Here is a 19,843-nt window from a genome sequence, read left to right as displayed (position 1 = left end):
AAGGAAAAAACAATGTATGGACAAATATTTACAAAGGGCAAGTTGATAAGCCTTCTACTGTTCTCCAAGCCACGGTTTTGTTCAAACAATTTAAGAGTGCTTCTGGGCATTACACTGAAAGGTTGGTTTACTTAATGGACACAGACAACAGGGGGGTGAGGGCATGGGGGGGGTAATGGGGAATTAAGGACACATATGTAACACCGTAATCAATAAATTTAAAAAAATAAGATTCATGTTATTTCAGAAAGGCGTATGCAGAAAATTAGCTAAATCCTCCCTTTTCCAAGCCTCAGAAACACCAGATAATTTACATCAGGAAAATAGGTTCCACTCCAAAAAGGAAAAGGCAGTGTGGCCCAAATGGATCAGATTTGGCAACTCGGGGCTTCAGGAAGAGTCCAGGGCTATCATTACTTGAGAAGGAAAACAGAGATCCTTGGAATAAATTAGTCTAATTTTGCCATCAGATTCTTTTGTAGAAAGCAGTAATGATTTCAAATATTTCATTAATACTGGCAAGTCCAATAATATTTTTATCTTCTAAAATAAAGTTTCAAGTTTGTTTCTATAAAGGTACTTTTAGACTCAGCAGGGCATAAAAGCCTTTCAAAGGCATCCCTGAAGACACCTCTGGTTCACACATTCAGGGCTGAATACATTATTTGATATTTATATAGTTTATATATACTCTTAAGAAGCTTTACATTTAGAAAATGCTGGGTTAATTGTTGAACATTGCTGTGTTTAATATCCCTCTATTTTTCTTTCCTTTTGATAAGAGGATGTATTGTTGCCTCACAATAAACTTTATTTTCAGGAAAAAGAAAACCTGATTACTTAGACAACAGGTGACTATGTGTGCTTCTTAACACTTAATTTATCAATAACACCTCATAAATTATTAACCAATTTACAGGTGTTTGAAACTTTCCAGGTGTCTACATGAAAAGACCATGAGTATTTTGATACCAACCAAATTAGTGAGCAGGGAAGTCAGAATGAAATCAGCCCCTTTCTAATGTCTTCAAGAGCTCATTTACAAGTTGTAGTTATGTGTCCCACCCATTGTACATGGAAGATAAAGCTTTATTTTCCTTTCATTTAGAAAACCAATTTTCCAATAAATTGTGTTTTGGTGCTTCTGGCTTATCTTTAAAGGGTATCCTATTTTGGTTTGCAAACTTACGATTTAACTCTTTACCTCTTTTACTGATTTATCCCCGGTGAAAATCCTGCAGATCTTAATAAATCCCAGACATCAACTAAAATCTTCTCTGAAAGCTGGCATTAAGTACAAGAATTCTTTTCGATCTGAAGAGGGTAATGATTACACTTATAGGCAGTATAATGAAAAAGCATCAATGCAGTTTATTTCAATACGTCTAATTTATGAGAACTTCGTAATGCTACATCAGAAGTCAATTAATCAATACTTAACTTGGAAAGCATAAGCAAGAAAGACCCAACATTTTATTGGGACTACAAAATTTAGCACAGTACTAGGCACCATACTAGAACAAAAACACATACAAAATTTAAGTATGAATGATGACAGACATTCTTAAACTCCAGGGGATCAATGAACCTCCCAAAACTGTATACAAAAAGTTGTGTAGTGCATGCACTTTTCTGGGGAGAGGTTCCACAACTCCAATCAACTTCTAAAGGGCCCAAACAGTACAGAGCAGAATTCTAATGCCCTTCCGTATATTTTCAGTAAAGAAAGCTGTGGATGGACCTCAGGAAGTTCACTCTTGCACATCTAAGAGTCAATTTTCATGGAAAGAGGGTAGAAAGGAAAACAAATAAAAGTAACTTGCTAGGACTGGGCCGGGGAAAACTCCAAAGTGCTGTTTACATTATTAGTTTAGTAACATGTTCTGGTTTAGAGAGGAGAAATGGGGACCTAAGTGGTAATATAAGCTGGAAGCAAGGAGACTCCTATAGGATTTTTCAAATCCTTAAACAACTAAAACAAGTATGAATAAAGCAATAGCAAGAACTTAAAATGCAATTTAATGTAAGTCAAATTTTCAGTTTCTGCATATTAACAACTTATTTTTATTTTTGAATATCACAAACTTCAATCAGAATACTTTAAAAAATATTCTGCATGCATTTAACAAATGTGACAAAGGACGAGTAACCAGTTTAACTTATACTATGAAGTTTTAACTGAATAGCCAATTAACATATATTTGAGATCATTAAGTACAGGTAACAATGCAAAAGTAAATGCATTAATCTGATGGCATCCTATCACTATGCAATGTTTATTAACACTAGTAGTAATTACCCTGGAGCATAGGCAAAATGTAGATGGAGGAATTTCCCTCAAAAGCAAGTTTAAGGGATTAAATATCATCATCATCATCATCACCATCATCATCATCATCATCATCATCACTACTGAGGATAAAGCTGCTGCATGTGGATAGGGCCCTTTCTTCCCGAACATTCCCCATACGACACACAGTCCCTTTCTCATCAGAATCATCAGACTTCTCAGAGGAATCCTCATCATCTTCGAACATGTTTTCTTCTATACCTTCTTCATCCTCCTTTGCATCTACTTCACCTTCTTTTTCATCTGAATATTCAAACATCTTTTCATCTGCGTCTTCTTTGCCCTCTTTTCCATCAGACTCATCATCAAAAACTTTTTCATAAGTATCTTCTCCGTTTTCATCTGATTCTTCATCCTCAAATTCTTTCTCAGAGCCTTCCTCATCAATAACTTTTTCAGAGCTGTCATCATCAAATTGTGATCTTTCGGAGTCATTTTCTTCTAACTCTTTTTCGAGAAAGCTTCCATTAAAATCATCAGAGCCATTCTCATCAAATTCTTTTCTGAGGCCATTTTCTTCAAATTCTTTTTCAGAGCCATCTTCAAACAGCTTTTCAGAGTAGTCTTCTTCAGCTTCTCTTTCCGACTCGTCTTCTTCAGACTCCTTGTTGGGGCCATCTTCTTTAGACTCCTTTTTAAGGCCATTCTCTTCAAAATCACTTTTGAGTAGCTTCTTTTTGGATTCTCTTCCGGGGCCATTCACTTTGGACTCATTTTTAGGACCACCCTCTTCAAACTCTTTTTGGGGGCAGCCTTCCTCAGACTTTCTTTCAAGGCAGCCTTCTTCAGATTCTTTCTGGGGGTAGCGTTTCTCAGCCTCTTTTTTGAGGCCACTTTTTTCAGTATCTTCTTCAAATTCTCCCTCATCTTCTGATTTTTCAAAATCCTTTTCATCTACAGGCTCTTCAAATTCCATTTGAGTTTCAGCTTCTTCATCATTCATTTTAGATGTGCTAGGGCACTCTGAAAAATGCCTTACTCTAGAAGGCCCTGCCCTTTCTGAAGCACAGATGGAATTTGAACGCCGAAGACCTTTATTGGCCTCGGGAGACTCAAGGAAAGCCTCCCATCCTTTTAGCCTTTCCTCCCTTTCTCTTGTGGTCTCCTCCACCTGTGCATAAATGGAAATTGCCATTAAAATAAGTTTTCGGCTAAAAGTAACAACATCTCCAAGCATTACTAATATTGACAAAAGTATCCTGATTTCATAAGGCATTGCTTCTTAGGAAATCAAAGCAATTCCCTATCTTCAGTTTCAAAACTTTACATCTTGATTTACTAGAGTTGACCTTAAGATCATTTAAATAATTTCACAACACCACAGTACTGCAGAAATGTCTTATCAATTAAAAAGCTAATATATTAACTCTGCCTTTACAACACAGAAAGGAAGAGGAACATTTTGATTAATATGTTCTTTTCTTATCACTATTCTGAGCAAGCCTCAAATTTCAGACTTGTAAAGTGAAAAGTTGAACATTTTTCTTTCTATGCTCTGAATACAAAATAGTATTTAAAGTAGTACTATTAGCCCTAGCCGGTTTGCCTCAGTGGATAGAGCATCAGCCTGAGGACCAAAGGGTTGCGGGTTCGATTCCCGTCAAGGGCACATACTTTGGTTGCAGGCTCCTCCCCAGCCTTGTGCATGAGGCAACCAATCGATGTGTCTCTCTCACATCAATATTCCTCTCTGTCTTTCCCTCTCTCTTCTACTTTTTCTAAAAATCAATGGAAAAATATCCTCAGGTAAAGATTTAAAATAAATGAATGAATGAATGAACTACTATTACAATATACAGATTAAACCAAATCCAAAACTTATCTAAAGGACTGCTAGTTCAGTGTTTGTTGGTAACAAATTATGTTCCCTTGATAGTTGCAGAATTTACCTGATAATCTGTAGTTCCATCCCATACTTGGGCAGTGATTTGACGACCACCAAACCACCGTCCATCCAGAGTTTGAATACAATAATCAGCTTCCTCTGGTTCCCTGAAGGACACAGAGGCCACACCATCTGGGTGTCTCTAGAAAAAATAAGGAAGAAAACAAAAGAGTAAATGAGAAAATTCAAAATAAAACATACACATTTGACTAGGTAAGTAGGAGTTGTTTTTTTTCTGATAAATTGAGTAAAAGATACTATGTATGAAGCCTTTCTTCCCTTTTACCCCAGCCAGTAACACACAGCTGGCTGTCTCTTCAGCTTAATCTTTTCTAGCAAGAACCAAGCAAGATGTCATTGGAAATGTTTCTGCTAATAACACTGTCTAGGACAGGCGAGACAGTATAGTTGTTAAATGTGGACTCTGAAGTTGAATAGCCCTGGGATTCAATCCTGGCTCTGCCATTTAGCAGCTAAATGATCTTGGGAAAGGTGCTCAATCTCTAAACTTTCAGCATCCTCATCTGTAAAATGGGTATACTAGCACCTACCTACCTCAAAGGATTGAAGATTAAATGAGATAACATGTAAAGTAGCTTGAAGTACGTAATCAATAAATAGCTACTATTTTATTATAAATGTGTCAAATAAATAGCGACTATTTTATTATAAATGTGTCAATTTTGGAAGTAAAAAATGGCTGAGAAGGGGAAACATATAAGAGAATATTTTCCTTGATTGTTTTTCTCCAAATATAGAGGAGAATCATTCAAGAGGGGAAAATATGGGCAAATAGGGAACCATACATTTTTCTTGTACTTTCTTTACCTGATCATATACTCTATGATCAGGTAAAGAAAGTACTTTGCTACTGTTATGAATCGTAATGTGAATATCTGTGTTTTCCGATGGTCTTAGGCTCTACAGCAGCAGTTCTCAACCTGTGGGTCGCGACCCACAGGTTGAGAACTGCTAGCAGGGTCGCCTAAGACCATCAGAAAACACAGATATTTACATTATGATTCATAACAGTAGCAAAATTACAGTTATGAAGTAGCAACGAAAATAATTTTATGGTTGGGGGTCACCACAACATGAGGAACTATATTAAAGGGTCACAGCATTAGAAAGGTTGAGAACCACTGCTCTAGAGTGATAAAGGGAAATAATCACAGCATACCAAATCTATCAAAGCCTTAACTTACAATCCATGTTCATCTAATTATTGCTAACAGATGCCTACCACTAGATCAGGGGTGGGCAAACTTTTTGACTTGAGGGCCACAATGGGTTCTTAAACTGGACCGGAGGGCCGGAACAAAAGCATGGATGGAGTGTTTATGTGAACTAATATAAATTCAAAGTAAAGGAGCGGAGGGGAGAGCAAGAGAACCGGATAGAACAGCCGGATCTGGCCCGCGGGCCGTAGTTTGCCCACGGCTGCACTAGATGGAAGACCTACTATATAAACATTAATGTAAAATTTAGGGCATACTGACAACTGGTAATAACTTTTAACTGGGAGAATGATTGTTTCAGAAATCATTTGTCTAAGCCATGAACTTACATCAAACAGAAGGAGCTTCCTAATTTGTCCAAACTTCGAACACTCTACTCGAAGATCTTCTCTGATCTCATTTAGCACCAATGGATCATCCTGCAAAAATACAAATTCTGATAATTACATGTCCTGCTTTGACATACCAACAAATAAAAAAGGCTTTAAGTTATTTATGTTTGTCTGTAATCTACAAAATTAAAAAAACAAACATGAGCCTAGATTCTACTATACTGGACAGGTCTACACTATATACTTTGAGGTTCAGGCCCACAGAGACACTGAACAAAAAACAAGATTGTCTGTAGTCCCTCTGACTGACAGGCTCTCATTAAGTTCAGCAGATCAAACCAGACCAAGGCAGGTGGGCAAACAAGGACAGCACCAAGGGTTTCTCTACCTGTGAACTGTGAAGTCTACTACTGCTCTTCCAGCTAGGTGGCATAAGCACATGAAAAGAAAACTTTCCTTTATGTGCAAAGATGCTAAAGAGAAAATGTTTTATCCATTCAGGAATGAAAAGATTCTGTCTTATGATTAACGGGGGTTTCATTCAATCATTCTTGTACGTTTTCTTCATATAAATACCAAGGACCTATTAAGATATTGAGAGCCTATCGTGGTGCCAGGCACAATTCTAAACACGGGGAATATTAATAGCAAACAAACAAGGTAGACAAGAGTCCTGGCTCTCATGGAGCACACACTGAAGCAGAGGAGATCCAATTATTTCCAATAATACGAAATGCAATAAAGGAAACAAAGGGTATAATATAAAGCTCTATAACTCTAAAGTAAAATTTACACTAAACCAATAAGGGTGTTTTTTTTTAAACAATCGAAAATTTATAAGCATGAAACTTCTATCCTTAAAAATATCCACTGGAGGGAATTTCTAGGAGTCAAGGTAGAATAAATGTGGCTTTTGGAGGAAAGAATATTTGTTAAGGTAGGAAAAGCAAAATATGGCCAGGGTCATAGCTAGACTCAAATAAGGTGTCTCAATGAGCAAGACAGGAGGCAGAAGCAGAAACAAAAACAATGTAATTACACAACAGACTCCTTACTTGCAGAGCTTCCAGATACTTTGAGTTAGGTTTGCATTTATATTCACATTCAAGTGTTAGGTGTATGCAATGTGTGTGAATCAAGGACCTTAACTCAGATACTAATAGGTCTCCTAATTAAAAAAAACAATTATTCCAGGGGGGGTAAAATGTGATTTATTGTAGTCAATTCTGGACTTGTACCTAGTAGACGAGATATCATGATCCATCTATGCATTCCTTTTAAAGCCCTACCTGACAAGGTCTACATTTCAAAAAGCATTTAGTGTGCATGTGTACACGTGTACTTTTTAAACATACTTCATTATCACTGCAAGTCTAAAGCAGCTCTGCTATATTTCAAGATTCTTCGGAATTTCAGTCAGAAGAGACATAAAAAGTCTTAAATAGACCACATGCATCTTACCAATGATCTCAAAAGATACACAGACTCCATAGGTGCATAGTAAACCCTATCATATCACGATTCACCCAGATAGAGCTCAAAGACCAGTCTGGGGCCCTAGTATCTAAGGGGAATAAAACGATATTTCCATTCTGACTCTGTTTAAATGCACAAAAAGAACAAGAGTGGGCTTTGGTTGTAACTAGATCATTCGTAAACCTGGAATTTTACATTATGTACATTTTCTCTTATGTGTAAGTTATCATAATTTCAGAATCCAGGAAGATAGTCAAGACTTGTTCTTCCACAAATAATTCCATTGGTCTCTGCCAAAAGACAGAGATAAGAACAAGAGGCAGAATGCAATATGAAGGTACCCTGATGGCAATTAACATTCCTTAAAACTCTCTAGGCCCTAGCTGATTTGGCTCAGTGGATAGAGCATCAGCCTGCGGACTGAACTTCCTGGTTCAATTCCGGTCAAGGGCACATGCCCGGTTGCAGGCTTGATTCCCAGTAGGGGGCATGCAGGAGGCAGACAATTGAAGATTCTCTCTCATCATTGATGTTTCTGTCTCTCTCTCCCTATCCCTTCTCTCTGAAATCAATAAAAATATATTTTTTAAAAAACTCTCTAGTAGCTCTTCCTTTATTTTCTGTTCCTGGAATTTTACCTGGACATTAATACTATAAAGTCCTCCTAACAGCCACCAAAGACTTGTGTAAAAATCAGGTCCTGAAAAACAACCTTCAATATTAAAACATCAGGGGCTTTATTTCATTAACGTTAAGGAGTTCTAAGACAAAACTTTTAGTACTAAAATGAAGTTTTCACTTCAAGTGTGAAACTGGTCCTCCCCACCAAAATCAACCCGTACTTGCAGCTCCCATAAATCTTTTAATGATTATGTTCTTTATAATTTCCCATACCAAGTAGCTGCCATTTGGGGCCACAGTATGGGTATTAAACAGTCTTACCTATGATACAATTAAAGAAACACTGAGCTAAACATGGGAAAATCTGAAAAATTTGACTGATTCTTGGCTACATTTTCCTATCTTAAGGACTACATAAATGTGGATGATGTGACATGAGAAAGATGGGGGGAGGTAAGCTTTGGCTCCCTTAAAAGAAGGCATATCAACGTTTTAATCAGTAAACAGGGGTCCTCAAACTGCGGCCCGCCGAGGACATTTATCCGGCCTGCCGGGTGCCGCTGCCTGTCCTGCTTAGCAGCCGACTCGTCCCGGGCCCGCAGTGCACATAGGAATTTGTTCATAGTTTTCTTTTTTAACTATAGTCCGGCCCTCCAACGGTCTGAGGGACAGTGAACTGGCCCCCTGTTTAAAAAGTTTGAGGACCCCTGAGTAAGAATATTGTACCCTACCTCAAAATCCATAGGATGAAACATATTTTTGATGATGACAACTCGTTCATGGCGCATTCGGATTGACCCATCCTTTCTCTCAGGTCTCCAATCCAATTGCCTAATGCCATAAGGTAGAAATAATCCTTTATTGATTATTTAAAAATAATGATTATTTGATTCCAGAACAACAATGTATATTTTAGTCACAGTTCTATTCAGAGAACTTTCTGGAATAAAAATAACAGGCAGGTGAAAGATGGACCCAATATCTGAAATCCCCAGAATATACAGGGTGGGGTAAAAGTAGGTATACAGTTGTTCATATGGAAAATACAATAATTAATAAATAATAATACAAGAATAAACTCTGTTTTGAATACTCACAACTGGAAACCTATTTTTGCTCCACCCTGCTTTTTTTTTTCAGAACTGCTGTCTGGTTACAAATATTCCAATGACATTCCTGAAAATTTGCTAATTATTCACTATTTTGATTATCTAGGAAGATATACTCAAGCCAAAAAATATGTTCAAATTGTACTGGTTTTTAGGCACTTTATGATTATGACAAACCGCACTGAAATATGTAAAACTACTCATTATTTGTTATAATCTTAAATTTTACTATTTATAAAAATTGTAGGTATGTTTTAACTATTCCTGTAAAAAACTATAGGACATCACCTAAATGCTTTCATAATCATATTATCAATAGTTTAAGCAGTGTCAAAAGTGTTATCAGAACTCTCTGTGATAAAGGTACTTATCACTTTGGCTAATTTCTTAAAACTAGCTTATTTCAAAACACATATTAAACAAATGGGTTAACAGAAACTTGATAGCATTATGCATATACTACTAGTATATGTAATCCTATATAATAAAGAAGTAATATGCAAATTGACCCTCACAACCTCGCACAAGATGGCCGCCCCCATGTGGTCAAAGATGGCCGCCACAAGAAGGCCGGCAGGGGAGGGTAGTTGTGGGCCATCAGGGGATGGCAGTTAAGGGCGACCAGGCTGGCATGGGAGGGCAGTTGGGGGCGACCAGGCCGGCAGGGGAGGACAGTTGGGGGTGACCAGGCCTGCAGGGGAGGGCAGTTGGGGGCGAAAAGGCTGGAAGAGGGCAGTTGGGGTGACCGGGCTGGCAGGCGAGGGCAATTGGGGGCGACCAGGCCTGCAGGGGAGGGCAGTTGGGGGCAATCGAGCCGGCAGGGGAGCAGTTAGGCATCGATCAGGCTGGCAGGGGAGTGGTTAGGGGGTGATCAGGCTGGCAGGCAGGCGAGCGGTTGGGAGCAAGGAGTCCCAGATTGTGAGAGGGATGTCCGACAGTTGGGGAATAAGGCCTAAACCGGCAGTCGGACATCCCCCAAGGAGTCCCAGATTGGAGAGGACGCAGCCTGGGCTGAGGGACACCCCCCACCAGTACACGAATTTTGTGCACCGGGCCTCTAGTACATTATAAATAGAATGATAAAACCTATCATTTCAAATTTCTAATACAAACCTCTATGTAAAAATTTAGCTCCTGGTGTAGCTGATTTCAATACACATTGAAAATGAACTAATAACTCTGATATACAAGCCTAAACCATCTTGTTTAATCTGATGTTCAACAACTTCTGAAGAGATAGCTTTGTTATCTCATTTAAGTCCCTGTTGTATTACAAATGAACACCCCAGAAAATGAAAAACACCACTGCTGACAAATCATCCTGTGGTACAGATTACTGAGAGTTCCAGATGACCTAAAGTTCTTTAAAAATAATTTGTAGGTATATTTATATGATGTCCTATATGAACAAAACTAGGTGGCTATTACCAAAAACACACTCTAGGATATTTATAAAAATCTTTCAAAGAAGAAAAGAACACAAACTTTTGTTGCTGAGACAGCTTTTTCTTGTAATCCTTGCACTTCTTCTTCTTCTTAGAGGCATCATATTCTCCCTTAAGTTGAAACTTTGCCACCTCGACATGTAATCTGTAGCCTCTAATTTCATCTTCATCCAAAAGTTTTAATGCAAGATCCACAGATTCCCTCTTTATTAAGGGAAAACAAGACAGTCAGAAGGTACACAATGAAATAAAACGTCACGAGTTGTTTCTTTTTAAATGAATGATGACTATATATGTGATAATAATTTAAGCATAACTTCCCAGTTTGGGATAAAGAACTCTAAAATGCGTATCAGGAAACCTGCATTCAAGATATAGCTACCTCCAACCAGCCATGTGAACTTGGGCAAGTTATTCAAGATTCCTGAACCCGTTTTTTTCATTTGTAAAATGAGAATACTAATGCCTTCATCATAAGTTCTTGACAAAATTAAGTGGAATACACATAAAGGATAGTGATTGGCATATAGTTGCTCAATAAATTATCATTATTAGTTTTCTTTGCATCTCGATTTCTCAACTAGAGAATAAGGCAAATGAACTTGTGTGATTTCTAAGGTGCATGCCAGTTTTAAAATTATAAGGTATTCCCAAAAAAATGTCAGCTTAATCCTACCACCTTCTAATTTCATTGATATGCTGTATACTCACAACACACCCATGGTGTTGGTACTGTTGTTTTATCACTTTGATTTTACTTTGTAATTATTTCCAGGTTTTATGACACATGTGTATGTCATCATCGTACCCTTTTATACCCTGCAATAACGGGTAGCACCTGCTTCTAAGATGATAGGTGTTCTAGAAATGATGAATGTCTTGAACACCGAGTTTTCCCTGTGCAATTTATGACACCATGAATAGAGTTCTACCAATTTCTGTTAACATCATACTCTCTCATTAAAAAGATATTTTGAAGTAGTAAGCATAAGCTATCATTCTCCTTTATGGTCTAACTTAGGGGTCAGAAAACTTATTTTGTAAAAAGCCAGTTAAAAAATATTTTAGACTTTGTGGGCCATGTGGTTTGTGCTGCAACCACTCGACTCTGCTGTTCAAATATGTAAGTAGACATAGACAAATGCGTAAATGAATGAATGCAGCCATTTTAATAAAAAATTTATTAACAACATCAGGCAGTGGGCTGGAATTTGCTGATCCTTGGTCTAATTCGTTCAAATAGGCAAATAAAATATTACTGGCTTTCTTTTCCTTGTGGATTTTGAAAATGTGTTCTGAATTGATTATATGCATACACTCTGAAAGAGCTCTTTGCAATGAGAATTCTTTTTAAGACAAAAGCACTTTGGTCATATAAATTACATAATACTTTGACCTGACAAGTGAATAATCTTACCAATTACACACAGGCACAATCTGAAATTTCAGTCTTCTTCATGTCCTGTTTTGAATAGTTCTCCATCTTAGTAATCATCAATATAAAACTATAGTCCTGTTTCCTGATTTAAAAATGGAAAAGAAACTTATCTGACCACATAACTAACCTTCAAATAACAGCAAAGCCCATCTCCTTTAAGATTTCCTTGATTATCTTTGTAAAGCTTGACCTTAAATTCTTCTGTTTGAGGATCTCTCATAATAATGCCAAACTTGGACATGAGCTGTATAAATTCATCCAGTGTAATGTCTGGAGGCAAACCTATCAACATTAGGAAAATTTTTTTTTAATTTATAAAGGCATCTAAATAAAGGTGAAGGTTATTTAGCATTCTACTAATTAGAAAGCTACAACTTAGATGAGCACAATTTTGAATTTCTAAATGTATGTAAAAATTTCACATATATAGAATTGAGGAAATTTCTTTTTTCAATAAATCTGAAGGGACAAACTGCCACAAGTAACCTAAAGCACACAAAAAGGATGGCATGTGTGCAAAGTTACATACACTTAATTTTTCTTAGTTTTGTAATAAACAACATATTCCTCACTAATGCAAACAATTGAACAAAAATGGCACAATAATAACAGGCTTCAGAGAAACTGAAAACTAAAAATGACTTTGTGAAAAATATAAAAATAAAATATTTTCTATTCTAAACCTGTTTAAAAAGGTATACATACCAGACACATATACATTTGTATTTCTGTCTTCTTCAACATGAAACCACCCTAAAAATCAAAATTAATAAATAAAACGTATGCAAGAAAAGGTAAAAGTCACATTATAAAATTTTGGCAGTGTGGCAGTCTCTCAAAACTTCCAGGAACTTTTTCTTACCCTGAGAACAAGAAATATTCAAACTATTGTCCAGCTTTCAATGTATTTGGCTCTTTTGAAAGATAATCAGTTTCAGAACTCTGTCTAAAAAAAGAGAGCTATTTATATTTTTTTAAAATTTTATTGTATTGGAGTGACATCTATACTAATAAAAGGGTAATATGCTAATTAGTCCGGGTCTACCGGCCATCTTCCGGACGTCTGACTTCCTTCTGGACAAAGCCGTGGTGGTGGGGGCTGAGGCAGAGGCAGTTAGGGGTGATCAGGCCAGCAGGGGAGGGCAGTTGGGGGTGAGATCAGGCTGGCAGGGGGTTAGAGGCAATCAGGCCGGCAGGGGAGGGCAGTTGGGGGCGAGACCAGGCCAGCAGGGGAGAGCAGTTGGGGGTGAGATCAGGTTAGCAGGGGAGGGCAGTTGGGGGCGAGACCAGGCCAGCAGGGGAGGGCAGTTGGGGGCGAGACCAGGCTGGCAGGGGAGAGCAGTTGGGGGCACGATCAGGCCGGCAGGGGAGGGCAGTTGGGGGCGAGACCAGGCTGGCAGGGGGGAGCAGTTAGGGGCACGATCAGGCCAGCAGGGGAGGGCAGTTGGGGCGACCAGGCCTACAGGGGAGGTCAGCTGTGGGTGATTAGGCCAGCAGAGGAGGGCTGTTGGGGGCAAACTGGCCAGAAGGGGAGGGCAGTTGGGGGCGACCAGGCCTGCAGGAGAGGGCTGTTAGGGGTTACCAGGGGAGGGCCATTGGGGCGACCGGGCCAGGAGGGGAGGGCCATTGGGGGCAACCTGGCCGGCAGGGGTGCAGTTAGGGGTGATCAGGCAGGCAGGCAGAGGTGGTTAGGGGTGATCAGGCAGGCAGGCAGGTGAGTGGTTAGAAGCCAGTGATCCCAGATTGCAAGAGGGATGTCCAACTGCTGGTTTAGGCCCGATCCTCTGGGATCGGGCCTAAACTGGCAGTCAGACATTCCCCAAGGGGTTCCCTATTGGAGAGGGTGCAGACTGGGCTGAAGGGAACCGCACCCCCCACCCAGTGCACAAATTTCATGCACTGGGCCTCTAGTTGGTTAACAAAATTATATGGGTTTCAGGTGTACAATTCTATAATGCATCATCTCTATATTGTATTGTGTGTTCACCACCCAAACTCAAGTCTCCTTCTGTCAACAATTATCTCTTTTACCTTCTTCTCTGCCCCCCCCATCCCCCTTTCGCTGTGGTAATCAACTGTTGTCTGTATCTATGAGGTATTTTTTAAAATTGATTTTAGAGAGAGAGGAAAGGAGAGGGAGAGAGAGAAAACACAATCAGTTGCCTCTCATATGCACCCTGACAGGGACCAAACCCACAACCTGGGCATGCCCTGACTGGGAATTGAACCAGTGATCTTTTGGTGCAAGGGACAATACTCAATCAACTAAGCCACAGAAGCCAGGTTTTTTTTCTTAATCCCTTCACTTTTTCACCCATCCCCCAAATCCCCCTCCGCTCTGGCAGCTGTAATCTGTTCTCTGTATCTATGAGTCTGTTTCTATTTTGCTTTGTTAGTTAATTTTCTTTCATATATAATGAAATCATATGGTATTTGTCTTTCTCTGACTGGCTTATTTCACTCAGCATAATACTCTCTAGGTCCATCCATGCTGTCTCAAAAGATAAGATTTCCTTCATTTTTTTTTTACAGCGAGTAGTATTTCACTGTGTAAATGTACCACAGCTTTTATATACACTCACCTACTGAAGGGCACTTGGGCTGCTTCCAAATCTTTGCTATGATTCTGATGCTTTCTTAAAAAAAAATCATCCTGGCACTGACTTTAGACCTCATTAAGTTGCTTCTGACTCCAATCTACTGTGTTAGACATGGCTAAGCTGAAGCAAAACTGGCGTAAGTTCAATTTAATTAAATTCAAAAACTGTAAAAAATAACCTTACAAACAGAACTTTGATAATTCCCCAATAAGAGCTCTATTTTGCAAAGGAAGCAACTGAGGCATAGAATTGAAACAACCCACTCCATGCCCATAAGTTAGTGTGAGAGCCAACACATGAACCCAAATAATTTTTAAATACCCATCTCAATGATTCCTTCAGAGCCATTATAACTCTCCAAAAACACACATTTTTTTCACACTCATGTTTTGCAAGCTAAATCCACTTGCCTGATTCAGCCTTCCTTTTTTCTCCTCTTTTTCTAGGATCAGTCGGTTCAGGGTTTTTTCTTTGCGGAGGTTCTTCTACAGGCCTAGTATTAACATCTTGTACATTTGCAGTAGAGCTAGACGCACCATCATTAGAAAAGCCATAATTGGCCTGATATGTAGCAATGAAATCTTCAGTGATCTGAACAAGAAATTCAACACACACACACACACACACACACACACACACACACACACACAGAAATTAAATTATTTTATCCTGCAAAAAGTTTACACTGTGTTTAAATTACAGCATATTCAGTTATACAACTTAACATAGAAGTGTTGTGGCAATAAAGTGTAAATGCAAGAACAGTCACCTTAGGGGTGGGGCAAACGTAGGTTTACAATTGTTTGTATGGAAAATAATACATCAATTAAATATCATTTTTAAAATGTTTTTATTGATTCCAGAGAGAGGAAGGAGGAGAGAGAGAGGGAGAAACATCGATTGGCTGCTTCCTACACAGATCGAGCCCACAACGTGGGCATGTGCCCTGCTTGGATATGGAACCAGCGATCTCCTGGTGCAGTGGTCGGCGAACTCATTAGTCAACAGAGCAGCAAACCACGGTTCGCAAGCCGCATGTGGCTCGCGAGCCGCAGTTTGCCGACCACTGCCCTGGTGCATGAAATGATGCTCAACCAACTGAGCCACACCAGCCAGGTGATAATACATTAATTAATAAATAATAATACAAGAATAAACTCTGTGTCGCATGCTCACAACTGTAAACCTGCTTTTGCCCCACCCTGTATATAGAAAACTGTGTGTGATAAAAAATAAGACATGGGTACTTGGATTACCAACACAAAAGTCTGAGATATTACTGTTATTTTAAATGATATCGACACCTTTCTAGTTGTTTCATTTATAAATTACTACCTCTCCACAGTCTACTTGAGCAAGGCTATGGGAACATATAACAAAGGAAGTACCAGATAACAATAAAATAGAATAAAAACCAATAGCCAACTAGTAATCTAACAACAGAATTCTTTTTTAATGTTTTATTTATTTCAGAGAAGAAGGGAGAGGGAGAGTTAGAAACATCAATGATCGGCTGCCTCCTGCATGCCCAGTGGGGAATCGAGCCTGAAACCCGGGCATGTTCCCTGAGTGGGAATCTAACCAGCAACCTCCTGGTTCATGGTCAATGCTCAAACACTGAGCCACACTGGCCAGGCCAGAATTAATTTTTCTTTAACTATATAGATGTACAAAGTATTTGTACACTAAATATTTATATATGCAAAAAGAACAGAATTTTTATTTGGTGTTTAAAAAAAGGGCTAACAACATTAAATCTAAATGCTTGTTTTAACTTTATAATGAATTAAATCACTTTATTATTTACTGTAAAAAAACTAAGAACTAATCCAACTTACATTTATCCTGGCTTTTAGGGGGGAAAAGCACAATTTCACAATGCAAGAAATGTAGTTATGTCTTCATACCAATTGAGGTTAGGCACACATAGGAGTGGGAAACATTTTAACTCAAAGTTTGAAGAGATACGGGCTTCCGTGGCATAAAATGACAGAGTAACAAGTTAATCTAATTATCAGACTATTGTTACAAGTACTCAGAAGGCTGAAGAAACCATATCTGGGCTAGGGCTGGCACTACCAGTACAAAAGTGAAATATAGTTGACCCTTGGAACACAGGAGTTAGGGACGTCAACACCTCACTCCAGGGGTCCTCAAACTGCGGCCCACCGAGGTCATTTATCCGGCCCGCTGGGTGCCGCTGCCTGTCCTGCTTAGCAGCCGATTGGTCCCGGGCCCGCAGTGCGCATAGAAATTTGTTCATAGTTTTTTTTTTAAACTATAGTCCGGCCCTCCAATGGTCTGAGGGACAGTGAACTGGCCCACTGTTTAAAAAGTTTGAGGACCCCTGCCTCACTCAATCGAAAATCTGTATATAACTTTTGACTCCCCAAGAACTTTACAACTAATAGCTGACTGTAGACCAGAAGCCTTACTGATAGCATAAAATCAATTTACACATACTTTGTATGTTATACATAGGGTATCCCAAAAAAATGTATACACACTCTAACAGCTGGTACCTTATTTACTTTTCACTCCTCTTCAGGTTTAACTAATTTGAAATAATGGGTGAAGCCAGACCAAACTTTGAATACAGAAAATTTATCCTAAAGCGCCACTAGACTTTTATTAATATAAAAGATAATGCTTAGAGTAAACTGGCAACAGTCAACGAATTGAGGGCATACAAATACCAAACGAAATGATTCTTGTTTGCAATTCCATTGCTTGTCATTATAAGCAGTGCCTGGACCAGAACAGTCATTAGTTTGAAAACAGGCATTGATGAAAAAATTATTCAGTTCTGTTGATTCTTTTAAAATTTAAAAATGAACTATATGTTAATAAACACTGACTTTATAATCATTCAAAGTGTGTGTACATTTTTGGGACACCCTGTATATTGTATACTGTATTCTTTTTTAAAATTGATTTTTAGAGAGAGAGGAAGGGAGAGGGAGAAAGAGAAACATCGATTTGAGAGCGAGACATTGATTGGCTGCCTATGGCACACCCCCTACCCAGGTCGCCCACAACCTAGGCATGTGCCCTGACTGGGAATGGAATTGGCAACCCTTCAGTGGATGGGATAATGCCCAACCATCTAAGCCACACTGGCCAGGGTGTATGCTGTATTCTTAAAGCTACAGAAAAGGTGATTAAGAAAATCATAAGAAAGAGAAAATACATTTACAGTACTGAACTACATTTACTGATACCATATGTTTATGTGATCTGTTTACAAGCTGAAAAAAAATTTGTTTAAGTGGATCCAGTTCAAACCCTGGTTGTTCAAGAATCAACTAGTACATTTAACAATTTGGAAGGATTGGAACAAACACAAAATGGTAAAGAAAGAAGTTGAATAATTTTTAAAGTTATGCAATGGAGACATGGTTTATTTCAGGCTTCCAAGTCAATTAGTATGCTATTGGTATTCTTTTCCCCAACCATATGAGATTCTGGTTAACAGGATACTTTTACAGGAAAGTTTATAGAACCAAGTCTAGCACCAGTTATTTTACTGAAATTAAGCTGAAGTAAAATGCTTAACAATTTCCAAATACTCTAAATAAATATACACATATATTTTCCATTCATATTTTGTGCACCTCTAGTCATATCCCTGTGGTTATATGGTTCAAGCATGTGTCTAGGGACAAAACTTAATAGGAAAATAGAGGTGCAAAATTCAATCAGTAATGCTATATAAATGGCTAAATTTAAAAAAATCAAGAAGCTGCATTTTGCACATAGTATATAAGCTAAACATCTGAATTCCCAGGATAAGTGAGGTTGGCTTCCTGAGAGTAACAGCTACCAAGTTTGTTCTTGGTGTTTTTCCTCTTTGCAATAAAAAGCAGTCACCAATGTAAGACCCATCTATGACCTTCACAGATAAAATAAGGCATAGAAAAAAGACAAGAATTAAATTACATTTACGACATCTCCCTAAAGATTTCCGTTCCTTTACACACTGGTTCTGCAACAACAGAACAAAAAGAAAGGCCACTACTAATGGGGGCTCTACCCCAAGACCTCGAAAAGAAAATGAGCGGCCTGCTCTGCAGGGGCACCGGCGACACACACTTACCTTGGGGAACCAAGCCTTCTTGTCCAGGTCCCACTCGTAAGGAGTGTCATCTGGCTGCTGCCCGAAAGAATTGTTTTCTCTACCGGGACCTTTCTGGGTGTCTCTGCCCTGGGTGTCTCCATACAATTTTTGCATTCGCAACTGCTCATCAAAGTCGTCTTTCCCATCCAAGTTGTTGCGGCTCATGTTGCCGACTTAGCCCAGGGGAACAGTCCAGGGGAGCTCAAAGGCCGAGATGAGACTAGGGGGGGGATAGAGAAAATGAGGTCTGCCAAGCTCGGCCCGGCCCTCCCCTCCCGGCGCGCCTCCCCGCAGCGCCCCAGCAGCCCCCAGGAGGTCTGGCCACGCAGCGGCCACACCGCTCCCCCGCCCCCGCCCGTCCGCTGCGCGCGCCCGGCTGTGCCGCCGCCCACCTGGCTCGCTTCCCGGGGTCTCTGAGCAACTACTACCCCCAGGACGCGCGCCACCGCCTACTGAGTCTGAGAAGATTGCAAATCCCCAGGCAACTTCGGGAATTGACTTGAGAACTGAGGCCTCCTCACACTGACGCAGTCGCCATTGTTGGCGCGTCGAGACGTTGCGGGTCGCGCCGACACGCCCACGTTGGCGTCACGGAGCGCAGGCGCAGGCCTGGGGGCGGGGCCCAAGGGGCGGGACGCTAGGGGGCGTGCGCGGCTGCCACGCGCAGGTGCCCACGCGGACCGCCTTGGGAGGGCGAGGGGCACGGGGTTTTGGGTCCCGCGACAGGCAGGGTTGGGCCAGGCCGGGGCGGCAGCCTGAAAGCACTGGAATATTCGCACCCGGCGGACGGATGTCGGAGCGCCGCCATTTTGGGGGCGGTGCTTGGGACGGACTGAAATGTATTGTGTTGCTGAGAAACAGCCGTGCCTCATTCGCCCAAAGGCCCCTCCTCCGCGTGGGAAACGTCTTTTACTAGTTTCTTTCTGATTCCCTAGGCGTCGGTTCTGATAAATCTTGGTAGCCTGAGCTCCTAGCATGGAGTCTGATGTCTAATGCGTTGTGAATGAGGGAGTGAACGAAGGAGCGATAGGTGGAAGCATCAACCTTCTCCAAGCCTCAGCCCCCTGCTTTATTTCTTTGGTACTTTCCTCAGGCTGACGATAGACTCTGGGGAAAGGGAGGGAGGGCAGCTTGCCTCTTGCACTCCATGATTCAGAGGTGCTCAAGCTCCAATACTGAAACATAAACATCCACATGTAAACACCAGCTATACTGGCCAACTAACTTCATGG

At 40.0% G+C, this 19,843-nt stretch overlaps 1 protein-coding gene across 2 annotated transcripts; it reads right to left on the bottom strand.

Moving 5' to 3' along the window:
* Positions 1–1,346: 1,346 nt before the first annotated feature.
* HTATSF1 (HIV-1 Tat specific factor 1) lies at positions 1,347–19,221 on the bottom strand. 2 transcript variants are annotated; one of them, XM_080652451.1, is made up of 10 exons: positions 19,004–19,221; positions 18,591–18,831; positions 14,905–15,085; positions 12,600–12,647; positions 12,022–12,176; positions 10,497–10,660; positions 8,634–8,733; positions 5,803–5,892; positions 4,240–4,377; positions 1,347–3,461 (listed from the first exon to the last, which is right to left on the bottom strand). In XM_080652451.1, exons 2-10 carry the CDS (start codon positions 18,774–18,776, stop codon positions 2,358–2,360), a joined length of 2,166 nt encoding a protein of 721 aa, XP_080508577.1. In that variant the 5' UTR covers positions 18,777–18,831; positions 19,004–19,221; the 3' UTR covers positions 1,347–2,357. The 2 variants fall into 2 exon arrangements, with proteins under 2 accessions (XP_080508577.1, XP_080508578.1); XM_080652452.1 differs by having other exon boundaries at positions 19,065–19,210.
* Positions 19,222–19,843: the final 622 nt, after the last annotated feature.

This window comes from Plecotus auritus (assembly GCF_963455305.1).
Source record: "Plecotus auritus genome assembly, chromosome: X".
NCBI classification, from domain to species: Eukaryota; Metazoa; Chordata; class Mammalia; order Chiroptera; family Vespertilionidae; genus Plecotus; species Plecotus auritus.
Note: the sequence above shows the minus strand (reverse complement) of the source record. Positions and strands in the feature narration are given on the sequence as shown.

Excerpts from the sequence above, each read along its gene's own strand:
- HTATSF1 (XM_080652451.1), bottom strand. The coding sequence starts at position 18,776 with ATGAGCCGCAACAACTTGGATGGGAAAGACGACTTTGATGAGCAGTTG. Across the intron at positions 8,734-10,496 it reads AAGCTGTCTCAGCAACAAAA|GCAATTGGATTGGAGACCTG; the intron begins GTTTGTGTTCTT and ends TTATGGCATTAG. Across the intron at positions 5,893-8,633 it reads TTCATCCTATGGATTTTGAG|GATGATCCATTGGTGCTAAA; the intron begins GTAGGGTACAAT and ends GTATTTTTGCAG.